The sequence below is a fragment of the Microcebus murinus genome, chromosome 7 (assembly GCF_040939455.1).
Source record: "Microcebus murinus isolate Inina chromosome 7, M.murinus_Inina_mat1.0, whole genome shotgun sequence".
Taxonomy (NCBI): domain Eukaryota; kingdom Metazoa; phylum Chordata; class Mammalia; order Primates; family Cheirogaleidae; genus Microcebus; species Microcebus murinus.
Window position 1 is genome coordinate 47,126,654 of NC_134110.1, and position 21,016 is coordinate 47,147,669.

General features: G+C 40.9%; 1 protein-coding gene across 3 annotated transcripts in view; it reads left to right on the top strand.

The window, feature by feature from the left end:
• SAMD12 (sterile alpha motif domain containing 12) overlaps positions 1-21,016 on the top strand; it is a 425,091-nt gene that overhangs the window by 365,262 nt on the left and 38,813 nt on the right. Inside the window, exon 5 of one of the 3 annotated variants that reach the window (XM_020289001.2) lies at positions 10,633-19,166. The exons of 1 other annotated variant lie outside the window; for it this stretch is intronic. In XM_020289001.2, the coding sequence (XP_020144590.1) occupies positions 10,633-10,655 (23 nt within the window). In that variant the 3' untranslated portion in view covers positions 10,656-19,166. Of the gene's footprint in view, positions 1-10,632; positions 19,167-21,016 lie in introns of those variants that run through there. One more of the 3 variants, XM_076005060.1, reaches the window with a different exon arrangement.

The window sequence follows — 21,016 nt, forward strand, 5'->3', positions numbered from 1 at the left end:
CCTGTCCCAGCCCATTTCTCCTGGACCCCGACAGAATAAAATGCAATTAAATGTGCGAAAGCAATTTGGAAGTTGAGTGCTGCATAGCAGCAAGGTGGTGGTAGGGCTGTTAATTACCATCTCCTTGGCTGAAAGGTGGTCCCAGGAGGCTGGGCTGGAAGGTAGAGAGTTCTTGTCTCTGGGCGCTCTCTGGGCTGTTGGCCACAGGTGTGTGTATGTGAATGGATTCTCTAGATACCGTGTGTCAAGGTGAGGGTCTTAACATTTGAGTGGTCCAAGATTATATAAAGATGGGAACAGGAAAATTACTAAGCAAGAAATAAATAAGATTTAAGCCCCACAGCCTTGCAAGCAGTGTAATTTCAAACATCATAGTCTTGGACATCTGGGCTCTATTACCTAAAATCTCATTAAACCTTCAGCTTCATAATTCTGTGAAGAACCTGGTAAATTGCAAGATCTTGCTGATGGCCACCAGCCAGTTCAAGCAATTAATCACAAGGGTCCCCAAGCAGGTTTGTGACTCACGCCAAGTGGATTCTTTAAGGGGAAACTATGTACACAAAAGAAATAGCCCAATCCACACAGTTTCATAGCAACGGGCTTTGTAGCTCTGCCCACACACAGAAATTATCTGTTATCATTAAGACATCCAAGCCTCATAACTTTTTCCTCAATGGAAATTAGTACTCACCAGCCCAGGGAAGCTCTCCAAACCTCGTTAACTGTAATACAGATTGTAACCTGCTGAGAGCTGACAGCTCCAGTTTATACAAAACCAAGCCCTATCCTTTTCCCACTCTCAGCATTTTTTTTTTTTCATTTGGGGGAACTCAACTTGAACTGAGCTCTTTTCTTCTGTCAAGCTTTTCTGGAATGTCTGGACTATTTGCATTTGCCCCTGTGTTCTGGGCCGAAGGGCCAGAACCCACAGAGTAAAGGAACCTCGGAGCCTGTCTTCGGAATCCTCTAGACATAACCCGAGGTGAAAGGGCTCCTAACAAAGGAACTATTTCTCGTAAGATTTCTTGCTTGATTTTGCCAACTCAAAGAGGTTTATGTAAACGAGATAATCTTCTGCCCTTCAGAATGTTTATAGGGCCTTTGCTAATTACTATTTTGTATATAGAGAGTGATTCTGGGAACATGATGGGGAACAGAGGGGAAGTCTTGAGCCCTCCCTATGTAAAGCAGGAAGTAGGAACAAGGATGAATTTATAGTATGAGTGAAAGGGATTTGAAATTTCATCTTGCTATGTAAGTTTCCTCTCTTTGAAATTTTTTTTACTGGATCTCACAGTTTTGTCCTCTACAGAGTGGTGCTGTCAAATATAATAGCCACTAGGCATACAAGCTCATTTAAATGTAAATGAATTAAAATTAAGTAAAATTTAAAAGTGATTTCCTCCATAAACTAGCTTCCTTTCCAGTGCCCAATAGCCACATGTGGCTAATGGCTGCCATATTAGAACAGATGTATTAATAGAACATTTCCATCATTGCAAGAAGTTCCCCAGACAGTGCTGGTATAGGTTAAGGAACTCTATGGCCTTGCTAATCAAAGTATGGTCCACAGACCAACAGCATTGATATCACCTGAGAACTTGTAGAACTAAGTGATCTGCATTTTTAACAAGATATCCAGATGTTAATGAGAAAAATTTGAGAAGCACTATTCTAAGCTACCTTTCCACCCTGAGAACCTATATGGTGAAATCTTCTCATTGTTATTATTTGTTAATACATGTTTAGCCAGCATCCATTTGAAGTGTCATTCAAAAAAAGACACCTCTAGCCTCTTGAGACTTGGCATGCAAAAGGAAAAACAGACCTTTCTTATTCCTTTAAAAGTGTGCTTTTCCCTTTCTCTTGATAAAGCTGCAGGATGTGGGGAATTTTTCTGAATATATTTTTTCTAAAGTAATGAATCTTAGAGAACGTTGTTCCAATGAAGAAGCTGTTGGATCAGTCAACAGAGAAGCCCTGGAAATTAAAATAAAATTAAATAGAGCGAAAGACAGAGAGGAGACTAGATGAATTGGGGGGGGAGGGGGGAGGGAAAGGAAAAGGAATGAGAAATTTACTTACTCATGCACTTGAGAAACATGCAGGGCACCCTGCTCTGTGACCAAGTGAGATGGGGCATAGAAGCAGTGGGAGAAATTAGAAAATAGTCCCTCAGGATATTATCTGCCACCCAATTTGACATTGCGGAGATGGAAGGGAATTTCAGTGGCACCTTGGATTAAACTTCAAGGTATTTATGCTCTCTCATGGAGATTCACTGTTGCTTGTGCCAGGGACAGAGTTTTCTTCTGGAAGGTCCTATGGGCCTTTACAGTGGCTGTCAGAATGTAATGCCTTGAGAAACCTGCCTCTGTCCAGTGCAGAAAACGGAATCACTGAGGTTACCTCTGACTAATTGGCTGTACAAATGCATCCCTGCTGAGAGCATCTGGCCTGACCATGCATTTCTGGGAGAAAGTATCATCTCATACTCATGTGCTACGAGGTGATCGTCTACTACTGTCTCAGGCTTCCAGCGCAGGGTGGCCATTAAGCCGGGTGAGGTTTTACCATTTTTCTGGGGAAATCATCCCTGGAGACTGAAGTTAATACATGTCCTAAGTGATCATAAAACTTATTGAGTTTAGATACCTGCATACACTAAAATTCCTAAACCAGTTCTGATTATAGATCAATATATGGCCCCTCCCCTAACAAATTCTGCTCACACTTGAAGAAACTGCTATCTTCATTCATGTAGCTTTCTCCATACATTCATGTATTCATTCACTTATTCAACAAACATTTCACGAGCACCTTTGATATTTCAGACATTCTACCACATACTACAGAAAGAAGAGTAAGACACACACTCTTTGCCTGGAAGAACTTGAGGTTTAGAGCTGCAGTGCCTAAAGAGAAGTCTTCAGACCAGCAATAACAGTGTCTCCTACAACATTATTATATATTCAAACTCACAGGCCCACCCCAGATCTACTGAGAATCAGATTCTCTTCGTTTGGGGCCCAGAAAACTGTGTTTTAGCAAGGTCTCCATGGGATTTCTAAGCACAATAAAATTTGAAAAGCCCTCGTCTAGAAACTGTTACATCAGGTGATTCTGATATGGTATGATACAGATTCTAATGCAGTGTAATGCTACTGATTTGAAACTCCTGAACCCCTCCAACCCCCAAGGCAGTGCAGGACACATTAGTAAGTGTTCAGTGGAATATATGTTGGTTGATGTATGAGGAACTTGTAAAAAGTAAACAATACTAGGATGACGGAATGTGCCTACATCCCAGGACTTTGAATGGGTTGGACAACTTGCTCAGGTCTTAAAGCACTCCTGTATGCCTCACTCTAAAACCCAGTATTTGAATCACTGCTCTGTATTATAATCCAGGATTCTTGGTATTTTATGAGAAGAACAAGGTCATAAACCAAGTTTTCCCTACAGTCTATGCTACTTTTCTCTGTCTGAAGAACAAATAACTACTATTTAAGTACTGTGGGGGGTGGGGAAGACGCAGGGGTTTCCATGGACTTTTGCCAAGTTGCCTTCATGAGAATTAAACTGCTTGTTACACAGTTTTGCAGTCCTCCTCCTAGATATTCTGAAGCAGCAGAAATGGAGAGACAAACTAAAAATTTTAAGAAGCTCCTTGAGATGAGTCTGATGCAGCCAAGTTTGAGAATCTCTAGTCGAAATGTCATTCTTAAACCCGGGAATCCAGAGACTCAATTTAACCCACCATAGTTAGGGTCCACTTCTGGGAGGTGTTTGAGCCTCAGTGTAGATTGACAGCTTTACTTGGAGTAGAGAAGTGAACAAATACAATGTCTTTGGGGTTTTTTTCCTAGGGCTGAGGAAAAGGACACAGTTTGCACACAAATGCACTCTTAATCTCTCACTCTCTCTGTCAATGTTTGTGGTCAGGGGAGCTTCGCTTGACCAGAACCCTTCAAAACTCCCAAGAGAGGTGGTCATCCAAGCAACAAGAACTACAAAGCCAGGCAGCAGAAACACTCCTCTTATACTTGTATAGTATCAGAGCCAATCACATTCTAATGGAAATAATAAAACCAAGGGGTGAGAAGGTGGGAGATCGAAGCCAACGCCTTCCTACGCCCCCTAAGGATAAACGGATGTCTGAAAATGTTTCCATGGGGCCTTGAGACCTCGTATTTCCTGCTTAACATATCTGGAATCAGCAGGCCCCTGACATTCCATAACCAGATCAACAGTCATGGCCTAGCCTGAAGGCCACAGCTAGTCTTAGGTCATTTCTCTCTCCAAGTCTGGCTTTCTTCATCTGTGGGCTGAGGGTCATGGTAGCTGCCTACTTTGGTTCCTGCAAAGTAGACACAGGTTCTTAGCATGATACTAGTCACATGTCAACTACTTGGTTAACGATAGTCCTTACTACTACCACCATGGTTATTGTCTATGGACTCTGTATTACTCAGGGTTCTTCATAAGAACAGAACCAATAGGATGGAGAGAGAGAGAAGGAGAGACTTATAAAAAATTGGCTCAAGTGATTAAAGAGGCTGAGATGTCCCAAGATCGGAAAACGGGATCCAGGACAGCCAATGGTACAGTTCTAGTGTGAGTCCCAGTCCAAAGGCAGAAGACCAATGTCCCAGCTCGAAGACAGTTAGGCAGAAAAAGTGAATTATCCCTTACCCAGCCTATTGTTCTATTCAGGCCTTCATGGATTCAGTGCCTTCCACTCACATTAGGGAAGGCCATCTGCTTTGCTCAGTCTACTAATTCAAGCATTAATCTCATCTACAAGTACCTTCACAGCCACACCCAGAATAATGTTTAACCAAATATCTGGACGCTCTGTGGCCCAATCAAGTTGACACATAAAATTAACTATCAGAGACTCATTATGGTTTCCAATTTACTAAGGATTATGAGAAGTTTCAGGCTAATTTGTATGCATCAGCTGTTTTATTACCCTTAACTCAAGTTCTCTGCCATCCTAATTCCCATCTTGTCAGAGATTCTGACCTCTACACCTTCATGTAGGTGGAGGATAGAGCTCATGCCTTCATCCAACTCTCAGTGAGCAAACAACCACCTACCCTAAACTCTTGCAGGGCAGGGAGTGGCAGACATGGGACTAGTGCCACTGAGAACACACATGACTTCTCCCACCACATAGGCTGGCAGCAGAGTTTAGTTTTATTGCCACATAAATCCTCCTTTGTCCTTCTATCGCCTGCCTTCTCCCATACATATTAATTAATTGAGCATACCTGTATAAATCATCCAATCTTGATTCTTATAATGGCATGCCTACAAGGGTTTTAAAAGTTAGAAATGATTTAGTATTAGAGGTTTTGATTACATTGAATATAAAAATCAAAAAATGAGCAAATGATGAGTAGAGGAGGGGAGTGAGGTTTGAAATTAGCCTTATTTCCTGTAAATACAAGAGGCACACTTATGTTGGTTTTTATCTTGGCCTATTCTGGGAGTGATATATTTGGCTCACAACCAAGGATAGAAAATAGAATCAAGGATCTGTATCTTTCAAACCAACCTCAGCACTATTGACATTTTGAGCTGGGTAACTCTTTGTCATGAGGGCCCACCCTTCACATTCTAAGATGTTTAGCAGTGTTCCTGGCATCTCCCAATTAGATGCCAGTAGTCTCCCCCACGTTGTGACAACCAATGTCTCCAGACATTACCAGTTTCTTCTAGAAGGCAAAACTATGCCCAGTTGACAACCACTGCTCCAAACAGGAGAAATTTTAGACTGTTAAAAATAAAAGTGTACTAACTTTTTCTAGGTCAAACATGGCATTCCATGTATAGGATTCATGTTTGATGAAATTCTTTTACACAGTTACTTGACTTCTGTCCTGCATCCCTGTTGAAGTTAAAGAATTTGTTTCCCTAACATTCATTTCTTATTGAATCAGGAAAGCATTGTGGAAGTATAGATTTAGGTTCTAGTCTCAGCTCTATGCATTCCAGCAGTATGGCTGTGACAGCTAATGACCTGCCTGGTTTTTCTCCAGGTGGGTTGAGGGGTAATGCAATTCCTGCCTCAAAAATGGTAGTAAGGATTCAATGAATGAATGACTGCCTATAAAACCTTAGTTGGCACATTGTAGCTGCTTAATAAATGTTAGTTCTGCTTATTAGCTGTTATGAAGCAACCATGGATTTCACTCCTTTTGGAGTGTGCATTTCACATCTGATATAAATTGTCCCACACTTAAGTGCAGTTGAGGCCCACCTCAAAAGTCCTCAAACTCTAGTTACATGAAAAGCACTTTCAGATAGAAGATATGGCCCCTTCTCTCTGAGTGGTGAACACTAAATAGCCCTTTAAAAGGGTGAAGTTCCATTTCCTCCTATCAGCCCATGAGACGTGGGACTGCCTGGATATAATGTCCTTCACTCTCCCTCAGACACACCAAGCCCTAGCTGCTGGAATGAGGAAAGGCAGAGCTAGACACACTCACAGTCCCAGATCTGTTCTTGAACCTTCTGCCAGGCTGGCCATCTTGTACGGGGCCAGGAACTTCCTGTCTTTGAAGTGTTTCAAACACTCCTTATCATGGAACTGTCTGTTAATATCTGCACTAATCTGGGGGAGAGTGGAAGCCAAAGTGTGTTGTCCCTGGCCTTGGCAGGTGGGAAGAGGGTGAGAAGGCTTGACCTCTGGGCACGTTGTTTCTTTTCCTGGCTCCTAGTTGTAGCATTAGAACATTGACATGTTTATATCTCAGATTTCTCAAAGGAATTTTGGGGATTTGTGATAGTAATAACACAATAGTGGCTATCACTTGTCAGTTATTTACTGTTTACTAAACACTATGCAAAGTGCTTTTTCCTGTGATCTCGTTTTAACATCATAGCAACTGAGTGAGGTGGAGATTGTGATTGCTACTTTAAAGGTGAAGAAATTGAGGTTTAGAAAAATTTGAATTTTCAATATCACATAGCTGATAAGTGGTGAGCCTGAGAGGTGAACCCGTATCTTCCAGAGCCCATGCTCTTAACCAACCACTGGACTCTAATGCTTCCCTACTCACCCCGGACTCTGAGACGCCTGGGCTACTTATGATTGAGTCCAAGAATGCCTAAACTAGTAATGTTGTGCCAGCAGAGATTTGAGAAACAGGCCTTTTCTATTTGTTAGCTGCAAAATCCATACATGGAAAACTCTAGCATGTACATCTTCCTTGAGTAGTTGTTGGCTGCAGAGAAAAAACCAGAACAATCCCCCTCTGCACGTGAAAACCCGAGTTGTGGGATTACATTTCATGCAAAATTAGTAATTTCATTAAACAACACCCCCCCCCCCCCGCCAAAAATCCCCCTTCTCCAATATCATTTCTTTCTTCATTAATTTCACAACTATTAAGCACTTTCTATATACTTGACACTGTTCATTTAGAAAGACACAGAACAGTAAGATATGACACCACACTCAAAAAGTTTAAGAGGAACAACAGATACATTAAAATAAAGTGTTCATTGTGGGTTTGGTGGTAGAAGTTTAAGATGTCACACTAGCACACAGGAGGGAGTTGTTAGTTGTATCTAGGGAGAGAGAAGATTTCATTAAGACATGACATTTGATTGAGGTGGTCTTGAAAAGGTGTTCACTAGTGTGAACTAGGATGTACAAAGAAGGCATTCTAGGCAGAAGGAAATGAGCAAGACCATGACCAACCCCATATATGAAAAGCTAGGAGGCGGCTGGAATGGCTGAAGCATGGGGGACAGAACCCAAAGACTGTTCCATATAAAGACCACATGTTTCCTCCTTTCTAGACCAGAGATGTCATTTTGCATTTCAATCTCATGTAGCTTTTTTGTAACTGAAGATGTGATTTCTGTTGCAGATAACAAAAGTCTTTAGCAAAGTGATACCAGCAGAAACCATCACCATACAAGTGCAAAAGAAAGACTAAGGCTCAGGTTTTACTTTAGCCACCTGCCTTGCACATACAGCCTGAGTCAATAGGGACCTCTTGTTCCCACATAAAACCCGTCTCAGTATGGTGACCCATTCAAAAGAAACAATGCTGACTCCAAAAACGTGGAAGGGCGATGAAGAATCACCGAATGCCATGGAAAGGTGGCAAAGGGGACCCTATGCTACAGCACACTCGCTCTGGCCATTCCTCTTCCCAGTATCCCAGCCATTAAGGCCACCACCAACCCAAACCTCCATCATTAACTAAGCCCCCAATTTTCTCTGTGACCTTTACTTCTGTTTGTATTCATGTCTCACAGGAGTATCTCGCTGCTCTGACATAAGTTAATTTCAACTCTGATTTTCTTCCCTGCCCAGCAGGGCTCTTCGTTGTGCTGATTTAGCTTAAGGATAAATACAGAATCCTGCTCAGGAGATGTGCAGGGAAAGGCTCGGAATACTTACACTTTCTGTATTCATCCCTGTCACTCCTATATGTCACTAGAGAGGGACACACCCACGTCTGAATACAACTTTGGTCCCAACCAGCTATGTGACCTTGGGCTTATATCACCTCTGGGCCTTGATTTCCTTGTGCATAAAATGGGAACAATTCTTCCTATCATAAGAAGATTATCAGACAACCACAGATGAAAGAGCTTTAAAGTGTAATGGGTTCAGCTTATATCCATGGTTACAAGTGCTATTATACGCTAAGATTAGACACGTCTGCTTTCTATGAGCTACCAGAGGCCCATGTAGAGAACACGGTTATTTAAAGAAACAGCAACTGTGATAAACCTAGTTATCAAGTCATGACTCAGGATCCAAAGTATAGTGATTAATTAAGGCTCACTATCATGATTATTCCCTTTTAAAATTTTATTTTATAGGTTATTCTTAATTTTTTTCCAAGGTCTGATTTTAGCGAATGTCTCAAGGATTGTGTACTATGTCAGATTCCTAGAATCAATATTTTTTGGTTTGTTTTTCCAGGCTATACTACTGCTCCCTTGTAGGATGCCCTGGTCAGAAGATTGTTACCCACATTGGTTTTTATCCCCCATTTAATAATGCTGTAGTGTTTTCTCTTAATGAGACTATACAGTGTTTGTTTATGAGGTAGTATTATTGAGTGAAAACAGTCATGATGCTTTAGTCACTGCTCATGGGTGGGACCTGTGCCCGAGAGCTTAATTTTTGCTGTTGTTTTGCAAAATATGACAATAAAAATCCTAGCACTTTTCACTTACAGTTCTCTTCTATGCATATGTGTAAGTTTTATATTGCAGTATATCATATTTACCATGTTTTTACCTAATCGTCATAATTACTTTTAATGGCTATGTAATCATCCATCTTGCTAATGTACCATAATTTACTTACCTAAATTTTCAAGAAGACTGGTTGTTTCCAATTTTTCCTCTATTATAAATAACCTCCAGGTTACATATTTGTATATATAGCATCTTTCATGTTTTAAGATTATTTCCTTAGGATACACTCCTAGGAATATGCATTTTTAATCATCTTTAAATAAATTGACATTATTTTCCCAGTTTACAATGCTATCAGCAATATGTTGGTATTCTACTTTTATTCCAACCTTATCAGAAGTATGTATTATTGATATTTAATGCAGTTACATATTACCTTTGTTTTTCATTTTCTCAAAAGTAGCAAGTTTTAATCAAATATTTGCTTACAAATGATACATTCATTTGTGTTTTAAAAAACCAGTTAGATTTGAAAACCTAGATAGATTTTTCTTCTTTTACATAGGGAACTCTTGCTGTGCTTCTTTTCCCATTGCCTAATACTTCTGGTGTTAAATAAAACTAATACTGATGTTTTTCTGAGGAAAACATTCAAATGCACTCATATAATTAATTCTTAAGGACCCATATATAAGAAACTGTAGGGAGTACCCAGGTAAAATGACAGGACAATTAGAGAATTTAAATTAGGAAAAAAAAAAAATCAGGAAACTATATCTGTAACAGCATTCCCAAAGCCAAAAGCAAGGTTGCAATTCAAGTAATTCAATCTCTGGTCAGATTTTAATGACTTTCGCTATCTAGTTCCTAACCTGCTCAGCCAATCTGACTTTGCAAAGAGTAAAACTCAGGAGGTCCAACCATACTGCTTCCAATATTTCCTGCTAGGTTATATCCCAGGAGACCTTCCTGATGAATGAAACCCTCTCCTCCCCAGACCACAAAAAAAAAAAAAAAAAAAAAAAAAGCCTCATGCCAATCCCCAGTCTGATCTTGCATTATTAGATCAAGTAAGTAAATGCATGAACCCCCATAGTGTATGAAATGGTTTCACAAACTGCAGCCCGGTCACAGGGCTGGATGCCAGTTCCAGGGATGTGGTTTTGCCCTCCCTTCAAGGCAGCTTTGCCCATTTCTGAGTTGAGTACCTCCCATGCCCTGCCAAATGGTAAAAAAAAAAAAAAAAAAAGTCATTCCATGAATACACGCCCATAAATCCATCCTGGAGTTGATTATTAGTAATTATTATTATTAATGTTCTAACCATTATCCTGGCTAGAGCATTCTCTTTGACCTAACGGTGTTACGGTTTGTTTGAATAAGGTAATTGCTACATATCAGTGTCTGGAAACAAAGGCAAGAACTAATATTTCCCTCTTTTTCTTCTTGCAGCCTCAGCTGAGGGGTCTCCATAAACACGGTTAGCCTTCCAAGCTGCTGTCCTGCCAGTTGATATGAACAAGGCCTGTCCCTCACAGAAAGACTAACTCATGGCACTGCCAGAAGATATCCTTGGAGCATTGACAGATTAACTGGATTAACTGGAAAAACACCCATTCAGTCAAGAATATGGGCTTTGGAAAAGTCTTAGTTTGCTGCAGATTTTAAAATGAGGTGCATAATATGCAGTGCCAACTTGTTCCAAGTGGTCATTGGCAGACCATTAGCTGGAAAATTGCTTCCAGTTGTCATCACTGTGCATAACACAAGTTCCCTTTGGGGAGCTGTCTGTGCCCTTCACTAGAAGTCCTGTTTTAGCATGGCAACTGCTGGATTATTTTATTATGTGTGCAGATGGCATGATGTTTTAGAAAAAAAAATTACAGCAGTTCTGCAATCTCAGTGGAAGTGTTCACAATATTATGCCCTGGTAGGAATGTAAACGTGTCTCGATTATGTTAGTTATGTCTAAAGGTGTTCTGTCCAACTCTTAAGCACTTTATATGAGAACACTATGCCGAGATGCATTAGCACGTTCAGTTCAGCACATGTGAGAAAACAAGTATTTTCTCTTTTCTTTTATATATCTTTTTTTTTTTTTCTGGCTCAGACTGTCCAAGACAAAGTTCACTACTAGCATATCCCTAGTGGTTTGTGGTAGGTTGATGTAAATATGGCCACAATACTGTTATAGACTTGACCTTTTGACACTTTACTGAACAACTGGATTAATTGTAGCACCAAAGGGAAGCAGGAGGCCTGGTGACTGTAATATCTTAGCTCTTGGCTCCTAGCACACCTAGGCACAACTTACCACATGCACATACAGATACTCAAATATAGGAGGCTTCTATTTGGCTAATGTACATATTTCTCGCATTCTGTAGGAGAGTTCTTCCAGAGGAAATAAAAAGGGAGTGGCCTTCTTTTAATCAAAGACTACAGTGGGTGAATGGTAAGGGCAACTGAATGCAGTTTTCCTGTGTGGTCTAACTTGAACTTGAACACATGGGAAAAACTTCTAGGTCAAGTTTAAGTCACAAGTCTCTGAAAAGAGAAATCATCAAGTGAGCCCACTGTGTGCCTACAGAAGGAAAAGTGTCGAGTCCCATACTAGGTTCCTTCCTTAGTATAAAGCCTTCCTTTTAATCCTTTCTGGGATTATATCCATGACTAATTGTTTTTTTACTGGGACTTACAGCAAAAGCACAGTCCTGGGAAACCTGTCAACTCAGTTATTTATTGCTTGTCTTTGAGTATTAGAGAAATGTTCATATTGACTGACCCTCCATAACACCGTAGTTTTTTTTTTCCTGAAAATACAAAGTCGGATGAATCAAAAACTCAGCAAAGTACGTTCTGTGTGCCCACTGTCCCAGCCTGGGACTGGAAAACATCAGAGGCTTTTCTTTAAAATATATGTAACAACTTCTGGAACATTTCCAGCACAAGCCAGCTTGGCCTTCTAAGGTGTTTCCAGGTACATACTCATTGTCTGCCTCCTCTCGAGGTCTCAGGAAATGCACAGCCCATTGGAAAGCACCTCTGCCTGAGATTTGGAAACCTGGCAGGGAAGGGGGAAGATCCCAATGTGATTCCGGTGAGTCACAGGAGGAACTCACCACAGCCTGGCAGGCTGTAAGAGCCAGAGAAGGGGGCTTCCCAGGGGGAACTCAGGCGTTTCAGTTACCACCAAGCTCCGGCCTTTCAACAGGTCAACACTGGGACCCACCCAGGCCCTCAGCAAACCATGATTTTCTACAAGTCTAGAGTTAGGAGGCCAAACCCTGGCTGCCAGCACCACCCCTGGAAGTAACATTCCAGTTTCCACTGCCTGTCTCGTGAGGTCCAGCTCCAGCAGCAGGGCTTCCTCCTCCTTCCTTCCTTCATTTAGCAAGTGCACGTTAAGCATCTACCAGTAACGTGCCAAGCATTGTGTTGGGGTGACAACAGTGTACACAGCAGACTCTCCCCTTGCCTTTGTGAAACTGTCTCCTCTTCCCAAACATCATCACCCCACCTTTTCCACAATGAAATCTTAATTCAGACAGGGAGTTCGCCCTCTGCCAGAGTAATCCAGGCAAATCCTCTGGGAGTGGGCGGCAGAAGAAATATCAAGCCACAGATTTGTACCTTTCATGTATGACCCATCCTTACAGTGCTGAGCTGGTTGGAGCTATCCAAAGCAACTCTCAGTTGCCTTCCTTGATATCTAACTCCAGCCCCTAGATTCCCATCCTTTATACAAGCACAACCATTCATCACTATGCCGAATTCTCTAAAGCTCTAATGCTATAAATATTTCCTGGGGACACAGAATTGAGCCTGACAAAGTCTAAAGAACTACTGCCAGGTGCTGAGATACTGTAGCTGGGATTAACTGGTTTAGCCAGGGACATTCTGAGACTACTGGTAACCCCCTTGGAAAACTGGACATGCTCTATATGGTACTGATGTTCACTAAATGATGGTGGTTCATTGTTACTTTGGCCTTGCCAAAATATTCTGAACAATTAAATAAGTAGAGTCTCCTAGGTTGGTTTTTTGGGTTTTGGTGGTTTTTTTTGAGCCAAAAGAGTACCGGAAAATTATTGAAAGATGGGTGAGGATGGAGATGAGAGAAAGCAAAATAGCAAAACAAAAGCCATCAAAGAGCCCAGTTGAAGATGGCATCTCTAAAAGCGCCTTAATGCCTGGCACATACCACATATTTGCATATGAACTGCTACTGTTTTCCAAACTGTCAACCTCTGTTTGAAATCATTTTGGGGGATAGTTTTAGAAACATGATGGCATAAAATCTAAGCTAAACCAGCAAAATGGAGAAATGACTATTCAGTTTTTGGCTTCTTTACTACACAGTGATCCTCCGATTTCCCATGGTTACTTCCGGCTGTGCTATACCTTCCCTCCCAAGATGTGCATATGACATTTTACCTCTCAGAAATTCAGAAATGGCAGTGGTGAGTTTTGTTTAGTAGGAAGCAAGAGATAGGGAGAGATAAGAGATAAATATTTTGATGTCTGAAGACTGTCAATTATTGATGCTTAACTTTTCCTTTTATTAAAACTGTGCTACACCTTTTATTAAAAGGCTGACACCCACACTTGTGCAGGAAAAGCACTCTTGGGAATGAACAGAAATGAATAATTATTAGACTCTCTATGGTGCCAAGGGGATTAGCTTGTTCCAGCTCCAGAACTGAATATGCAGAGCATTAGGCAGTTCTTGCAAGCTTGAAAAACAGATCACTTCAGTCATCTGAGACATAGCTAGGGGACAGAGATCCTATCAGCCGTCTTTGTGGGTAATGGTATACCTTCAAATCCCTGCTCAGGCTCTGTGAGGTGTATACCCGCAGGTTTGACTTCTACCTCCAGAAACCAGGCGAACGTGCCAGATTTCTCTCCAGAGTCACTTCTGAGTTGCTCAGAAACCAACAGTCCTTAGTTCTGAGGAAATTCTGCCATTTTAACATTCAAGGGGAAAAGGAATATCAACTGTATGTGAGCATATAAACTAAAGATAAAAACCTCTGATTTGCAAGTAACAAGGGGGAAGCCATGTTTTATCTGAAAATGTCTCGTAATTGATTTTGGATGGGAACAATAAGAGTCTCAAGAAAGTAAAGTTTTCAAGACCCCCTTTAGTGCTTTAGGTTCACCAAAACCTCCTCCTTCCCAGTACATTAGCAACTTCATTCTTTACAGTGTTTTCCTCCACATTCTTTAGAGAAATTGTTACTTGACAACTAGACTTTCCAACTGCCATAGACTTTTAAAAACCTAATCTTCGAAAATGACATAAATTCCTTTATTACTTAAAAGCTGTTTTTATACACCTCCCCCACAGCCCCCTCCACTCCACTTTTTGTCGTGTTTTATGTGGGGTTTTTCCCCCCATTTCTTTCTTTTCACACAGGGCTGTGGGTAGATTTCGAGTATTCTATAGAACTCAAACATAAACAGTTACCACCTCCCCCCAACCCCAAGTCCTGACTAATAATTCCTTCTTAAGCTTGAGCTTGGTGAAAGCTTGTTGCCCAAAGAGCAGTGTGGCATGGATTTGCATCCCAGGAGATGCCTGGTCAGCACTGCTGATCGAAACCAAGCTCTGATCGGGAAGGAGGACAGACCAGCAGATGTTTCTTCTCAGGGCACCCCTGGGGACACTATTTCAAAGATAGGCAGGTTCTGCCCCTTAGTCTACTTAGATCTGCATCTAATCCTGAAGCCAGAGAATTCTCTCACCAATTCTGGTTCATCAGTGCATGTGATTCCTGGTACCACTGCATAGCTTTGAGGGAAGACAGGGCCATGTTTTCTTCATTTTGCTCTGGTGACTTTTGGGGAAATAGGGAACGTTCATTTAAAGCCATGGGAAGCTTGAGAGAAAGCTGGCCAAGGTCGCAGGAAGGTTCCTCCACACCTAAAAAGAACAGAATAGATGCTTCTCATTTGGGAAGATGTCTAAAGGTATGGTATTAGCACCAGTGGCCTCTTCGAGGAAAATTCTGGGTGGGGGACAAGCACTGTTTCTAAAAGCTAAAATTTTTAAGGGTGGAATTTACCAGTGACAAATGTCAAGGGGAAGTGCCACCAGGCATGGGACTACTTTTTGGACCTCCCTCCCAGCAGCAAAATGACTGAGAAATAACTTCCATGAAATAGCAGAAGATAGATGTAAAAGACTTTGTAAAACTGAAGTTTGATTTGCCATGTAAGGCTATTTAAAAACCCTAAAGCACCCCAAACATTCTAACTTCAGAGCCTTCCTCTCCCAATTATATCAAGCACGAGAAGGCACCAACAGCATGCACCCAATAGTATGTGAAAATAACCACATGACTTGCATTAAATGGCCATTGGCAGGTTGATACATTAAGTGTTATAGATATTTAGACATTTCTGATCATAGAAAATTCTTTTCTATTTTGGAGCCAATGGTTTGGGAGTTTTTTCAGTGGTTTGTTTTGTTGCTGTTGTTTTCCAAACCTCAGATATTACCAGGAGCCTTAGAAAGGCTCTTAAACCCAGGCCGTTTTGCCTCACGTGCAGCATTAGAAACAGCCCTACTGACAAGAACCACAAGGAGGCTATTAAATTAATCCGAAGCTGGAGATACTAATACCTAAAACAATTAAAACACTGAAGACTCTGCTGGTTGCCTTCCACATTGTTTATAGCCTTTTAAAATCCAGTCATTTGGATCAAAGGAAATAAGCAGTTGTTTTCACGTGGTTTTACCACATCAGCACATACACAGCTACCAAATGTGGAATTCTAGCCGGGGTTGATATGAGAACAAATGGATATGTTTTGTGTGATTGCATTTAATCACCACCACCCCCTAAATTCCATAAAAATATATTTGAGTACTTTGTGCTAAAAAAAGTTAAAAACAGAAGACTCTTATTTCGCTTGAAGTAGAGGAAATGATTTTGAAGATAACCTTGAAGAATTTGCTTTGTTTAAATGCCTCAAGCACCTGGGGTTTGGGCCTGTCCCATTCACAGACTGACGGTGGTCTTCTCCACTTCTGAGAGGTTAGCCCGGCCTCTAGAATAGCACAAAAACACTTTTTAAGCTCTCTAGACTCCCCATCCAGGCATAATTCCAAAACTATGATTTGGAGTTTGAGCACGGTTGTGGTCCTTGGTTCTATGATCCCTAAATCAATTCTAAGTCTTTATATGTATTTCCAGTATTTTTTTCCCCAACCACAATTATGTGCATTTAGTCTGTTTGCCTTGCCAGCTGCCTGCTGACTCTGTGGCAGTTTTTGACAATTCCTCTGCCCAGATCCCACACAGAGCATTTGCAAGAAGACCAAGGATGCCTCCCCACATACCAGCTGCAGAGGTTTTGAAGTGCATGGCCTAGTTCTTTTTCACATCAAAAAGGCCTCTGGTTACAGGTGGAAACCTTAAAGAGAATGTGGGGTGGGGGAGGATATTTGTGTTCAAATGCTGGAAACTTGGTCTTTTTCATTCTTATTCAACTCTCACCTCACATCGCCAAGTAGGCCCTCTTTGTGGGGGCCGGAGGGGTGCCACTTGCTCAAGCTCACACTTGGTGATTTTAAGACTCTCTGGGGGCTCTGAATGGTTTCTCCACCAGTACCTTCCCTCTACCAGTAACAAAATGCTGTCTTTACAAGGCCATTCTTGAGAAGACCATGGTTTGGCTGGCGTGAGAGGCTCACATCACAAGGGGCTGAATGACACCAGGCCCTTGATGTTGTGCTGTCTCAGTCCCGACTGGCACAGAAGTAACTACCCTGCTGAAAAGCCAAGCTGGCGCGCATGCTTTGAAACCAATTCCACTGGAACTCTTGTATCACTAAATCACACTACTGTAGTTTCAGTAAATCTAATTATTTAATATCATTAAGCACTAAATTAAATAGCTTTGCACAAAATTTTAGAAAAGCTCATTGTAACAGAATTCCATGTTAGCCATAAAAAGCACCTGAGAAGAGAAAATATTGATCTGTTGTGGTTTCTATACTTGAGTTATTCTTAGGACTTTGTAGAGATCGGCACTGTTCTGATAAAAAGGAAGAAAATGTTTTGAATTCAAGAATGCTGGACTAGAAATCGCCCAATCTCTCTGGGCCTCTACTTGTCTGCTTAGGATGTTATCTGTCCCTCCTTAGAAGATGGAGTCTATTGGAGGCTAAAACAAGCTAAGGGAAGAAGCTGTCCTGCGCCACCAACGTACTGTATGTGTAATTGCCATGGCGAGCTGGGTTATGGGCTTTGTTCAGAAGTCCCTTTCCCATACTTGAGGTTTTCTTCTCAAAGCTGTTACTACTGAGCCTTCATTGTAGGATTTGGAAAGGAGAAAGAATAAGGAAGTAATTTTCAATGTTTTACACACACGTGCTCGCGAGCGCTCCCAGTATTTAGGGACCAGTCTGCAGAGTCCAAGACCAAAGTGTCCATTTACCTCCATTTCTCCACCTCCCAAAGGCTTAGAGCACCATGACGTACCGAGGGAGATAACTCTGGACTTGGCATCATGCAGGTGAACACCGCCAGTCCCAGGTTGGAGAAGACCAATAACAGTATGAAGTTGACAAATCGAGGGTCCCAGGAAGCAGAGAGCCACATTGAACTTCCTTGATAAACTACTGCATATTTATGTTTGTTCTAGGAAAGAAAGAGGAAGAAAAATCACGCAATGTGAATTGAATATAAAACCAATGCTTGCTCTCTACAGTGTGAGGGAGAAAATCTGAAGGGAAAAAACCTTATTCAGTCTTTCACAAACACTAGCAAACATGGCTAAAAAGCACATCTCAGAACAGAAGCCTATATAGATGGTAGACATTTTTATAGCTTCCTTTAATGAGTAGTTAAACCAGCGGTCCGAATTCTGTTAGTCTACCAAGAGTGGTTAATTAAATAAGAATTTCCCTCATTTCATTTCCCAAAACTATAGGGTTTTTTCTTTCCTCTATGCACCCTAGAAAAACTCCTAACTCTAGACTTAGGAGGACACAATCAAGTTATGTGGTAAAACAAGAGTGCCTTTTCTTTTGGATGTTCACTTTACTTTCCTGGGTTCCCAGGGCATAAGATGTTTAGAAACTTTTTTCTCTAAACATAAGAATTATTGTGCACCACAATTTTGAACCACTGATTTCCATTTCTTAAGCAGCTATCAACTTGCCAATTCCCTCTGGGTCTCCTTTATATTTTCTTATATTTCCTTCCGTTTTGTGTTGTCCTCAAAAAGAAGTGGGGGGGGGCATGACTCTTAAAATTGATAAAAATAAAACTGTACAGATTTTTGCCCCCTTGTATCTGTGAGCATGATCTCTAACAGGCTTGAAAAATCTGCTTTATCATTTTGTATATCTGACTATTTTGTATTCAGCATTACTTGACTCCTTATGTGCATGGCAATGTATTAAAATGTGGGATTTCTATTACCGTGTAAAAGTGTTTTGATTCTGATTTTCAACATATATCCTTGGGAAAAAAAAATTACATTCAACTTTTCATTTCTATTTTCTTCAGCTCATCAGCTTTGCAGAAGAAAAAGAAAAGTTAACAGCATTTCACTTTCCCTGTGTTAGCTAATGATGCAATTCATGGTGGAAAATTGTCCTCAATTATGCCGTGTTTCCTGAGAAATAATATATGTGAAATGAATTGATGGACTCCCTCCGGCTCCCAGCACACAGAATTCCCCCAGCACCAAATCCCACCAGCGTAATTGCTATTACTATTGAACGCTTTAGCGTTGAGCACAGCTGGACCAAAGACACAATTCTCTTCCTCCTCAGCCGTGGTGACACACTTGGAAGAGATGGGACAACAGATCTTGGCTCACCAATTTCCTCTCACCCCAGAGAGTCTTAAGTGCCTATGATAGCATGATTGATGGCATTTCCACCACTTCCTGTCGCCATCGCTCACAGGTGGAGACCAGGTGTGAGCTGTCGGTATTATCAATAGAGACACCGACCTTCAAGTAATACCTGCCCAATAGATCCGAGGCAAGAAACCAGTGCTCCCAGGCAGGTTGGGCATAGCCACCTCTCTAGCACAGCAAACATCTGCACACCCCTCCACTCTCACCCACATGTTTTTAAAAAGTGCCAATAATTTTTTTCAAACTTAAAAAAAAAATCTCCTGAATAATATGATGCACCAAATATAAACAACAGACTATTTTCCTGCTCTAAACTACCATTTTCACCCTTCCTTTTCTCAAGGAGACATCATAATGAGTACTTATAGACACTCTGACTTTACTGAATATGATGAATTGCCTCAACCAGTACAGGAGAGACACTTCTTTCCCAGAAAGGAGAAAGCACTTTTAAATCGCATAAAAAAAAAGAGACACTCGTTGCCTTTTTTGTTACGTGCTTACTATAAATCTAATGTTTGTTTTTATTTTTTTTTTCTGAAAAAGGTTTCCAAGAGCAAAAAGCTGTGATAAGGTTTTAGGTTAGCTTACTGATTCAACGTATAAAACTTCTCAATCTTTCTACATACCTTGTAACTTTAAAAGCACAATTTTCTTCCACTTTGTCTAGAGATTTCAAACATGGAAAATGGAGCAACCTTTTTGTCAGTTAATCTCCTTAAACAGTGTTAAAACTAAAGCCCTCAAAACCCAACGTTGCTTTTGTCTTGGCCTTTCTTGGATCATTTCTGACCATTCCTTCTCTGAGAATACTTTCTTGTATCATTGTCTTTCTTTTCCTCTATCCATCCTCTAACGTCTCCCGTTTTGTATGCTCACCTGGAAACCTTTCTTTGCCATACCTTCCCTCTCCCTTTGTCTTATTCTCCTTCACCCTCTTTCTTTCCCATCTCAATTTCTCTCTTCCAACCCATTTAACCCTTCTCCTTTTGAAGGTAGAGCACTCACCTCATCTGCATGTGTGTCCCCAACTCTTGGTACATTATAGTTGCTCGACAAATGTTAAGTGAACTGATTAGACTTGATGCCATGTTTTTCCAATTTATTTTCCTCTGCCTAATAAACCTGGCAATCCCTACTAACTCCATTAAGCAACAACTCATAGGAACAAAGATGAAAGCCAGATGTGTTTTCCAAGGTAGGTGAAGGCTTTAGGTAGCAGATTCCCCTACATACCACTTTGTCAATAGAAAGAAAAGCCTTCCTGCCATCTCAGTGTTTGGGGAACTCACACTTGCCCTGGCAAACACGTAGCTTTATTTGGATCAAGGGACAGTGAGGTCTGTGAAAAGTTCAGCTGATACCACCAAAATAATTTGTCGATCAAAGTTTATTTGGAATCTTAGGAAATCTTTTTGTGAAACCTAGTTAAGTGTGCACTGCAGTGCTAGATATCTTGTGCTAGAAAAATCCTAAAATGTATTCCAGTTTCCTGTTGATTTGTTTTGCCAAGAGCTGTCCCTAGCTGAGGCAGTTTCCTATGATTATGGCAAAGAATTCTTAATACTTTCTCTTTCTCCTATATCCATTTGTAAGGTATATAGATGTGGGTAAATTATGAAATAGCTCTGCCATTACTTTCCATAAGTATTGTACAAATATTGAAAAATTAACTAAAACAAGCTTTAACAAAGATAACCATATTCTTCTGTTTTTGTATAGCACTTGGAAAATTTCAGGTGTGAGTGGGTAACAAGAATTGTATATAGTTATTTCACAAGTGAAGATGTTCCCCTTCTCATGACAGGTGGGAAACTTTACAAGGTTTTATTTTTTTCCTCATACCTCTTCTCCTTTTGCTAGTGTAACCCAAATATTAGGCCCCCATGGCCACACAGTCTTTGTAGGGAAGTCCAAAAGGGGGATAAAAATTCTACGAACGCATTGCCCG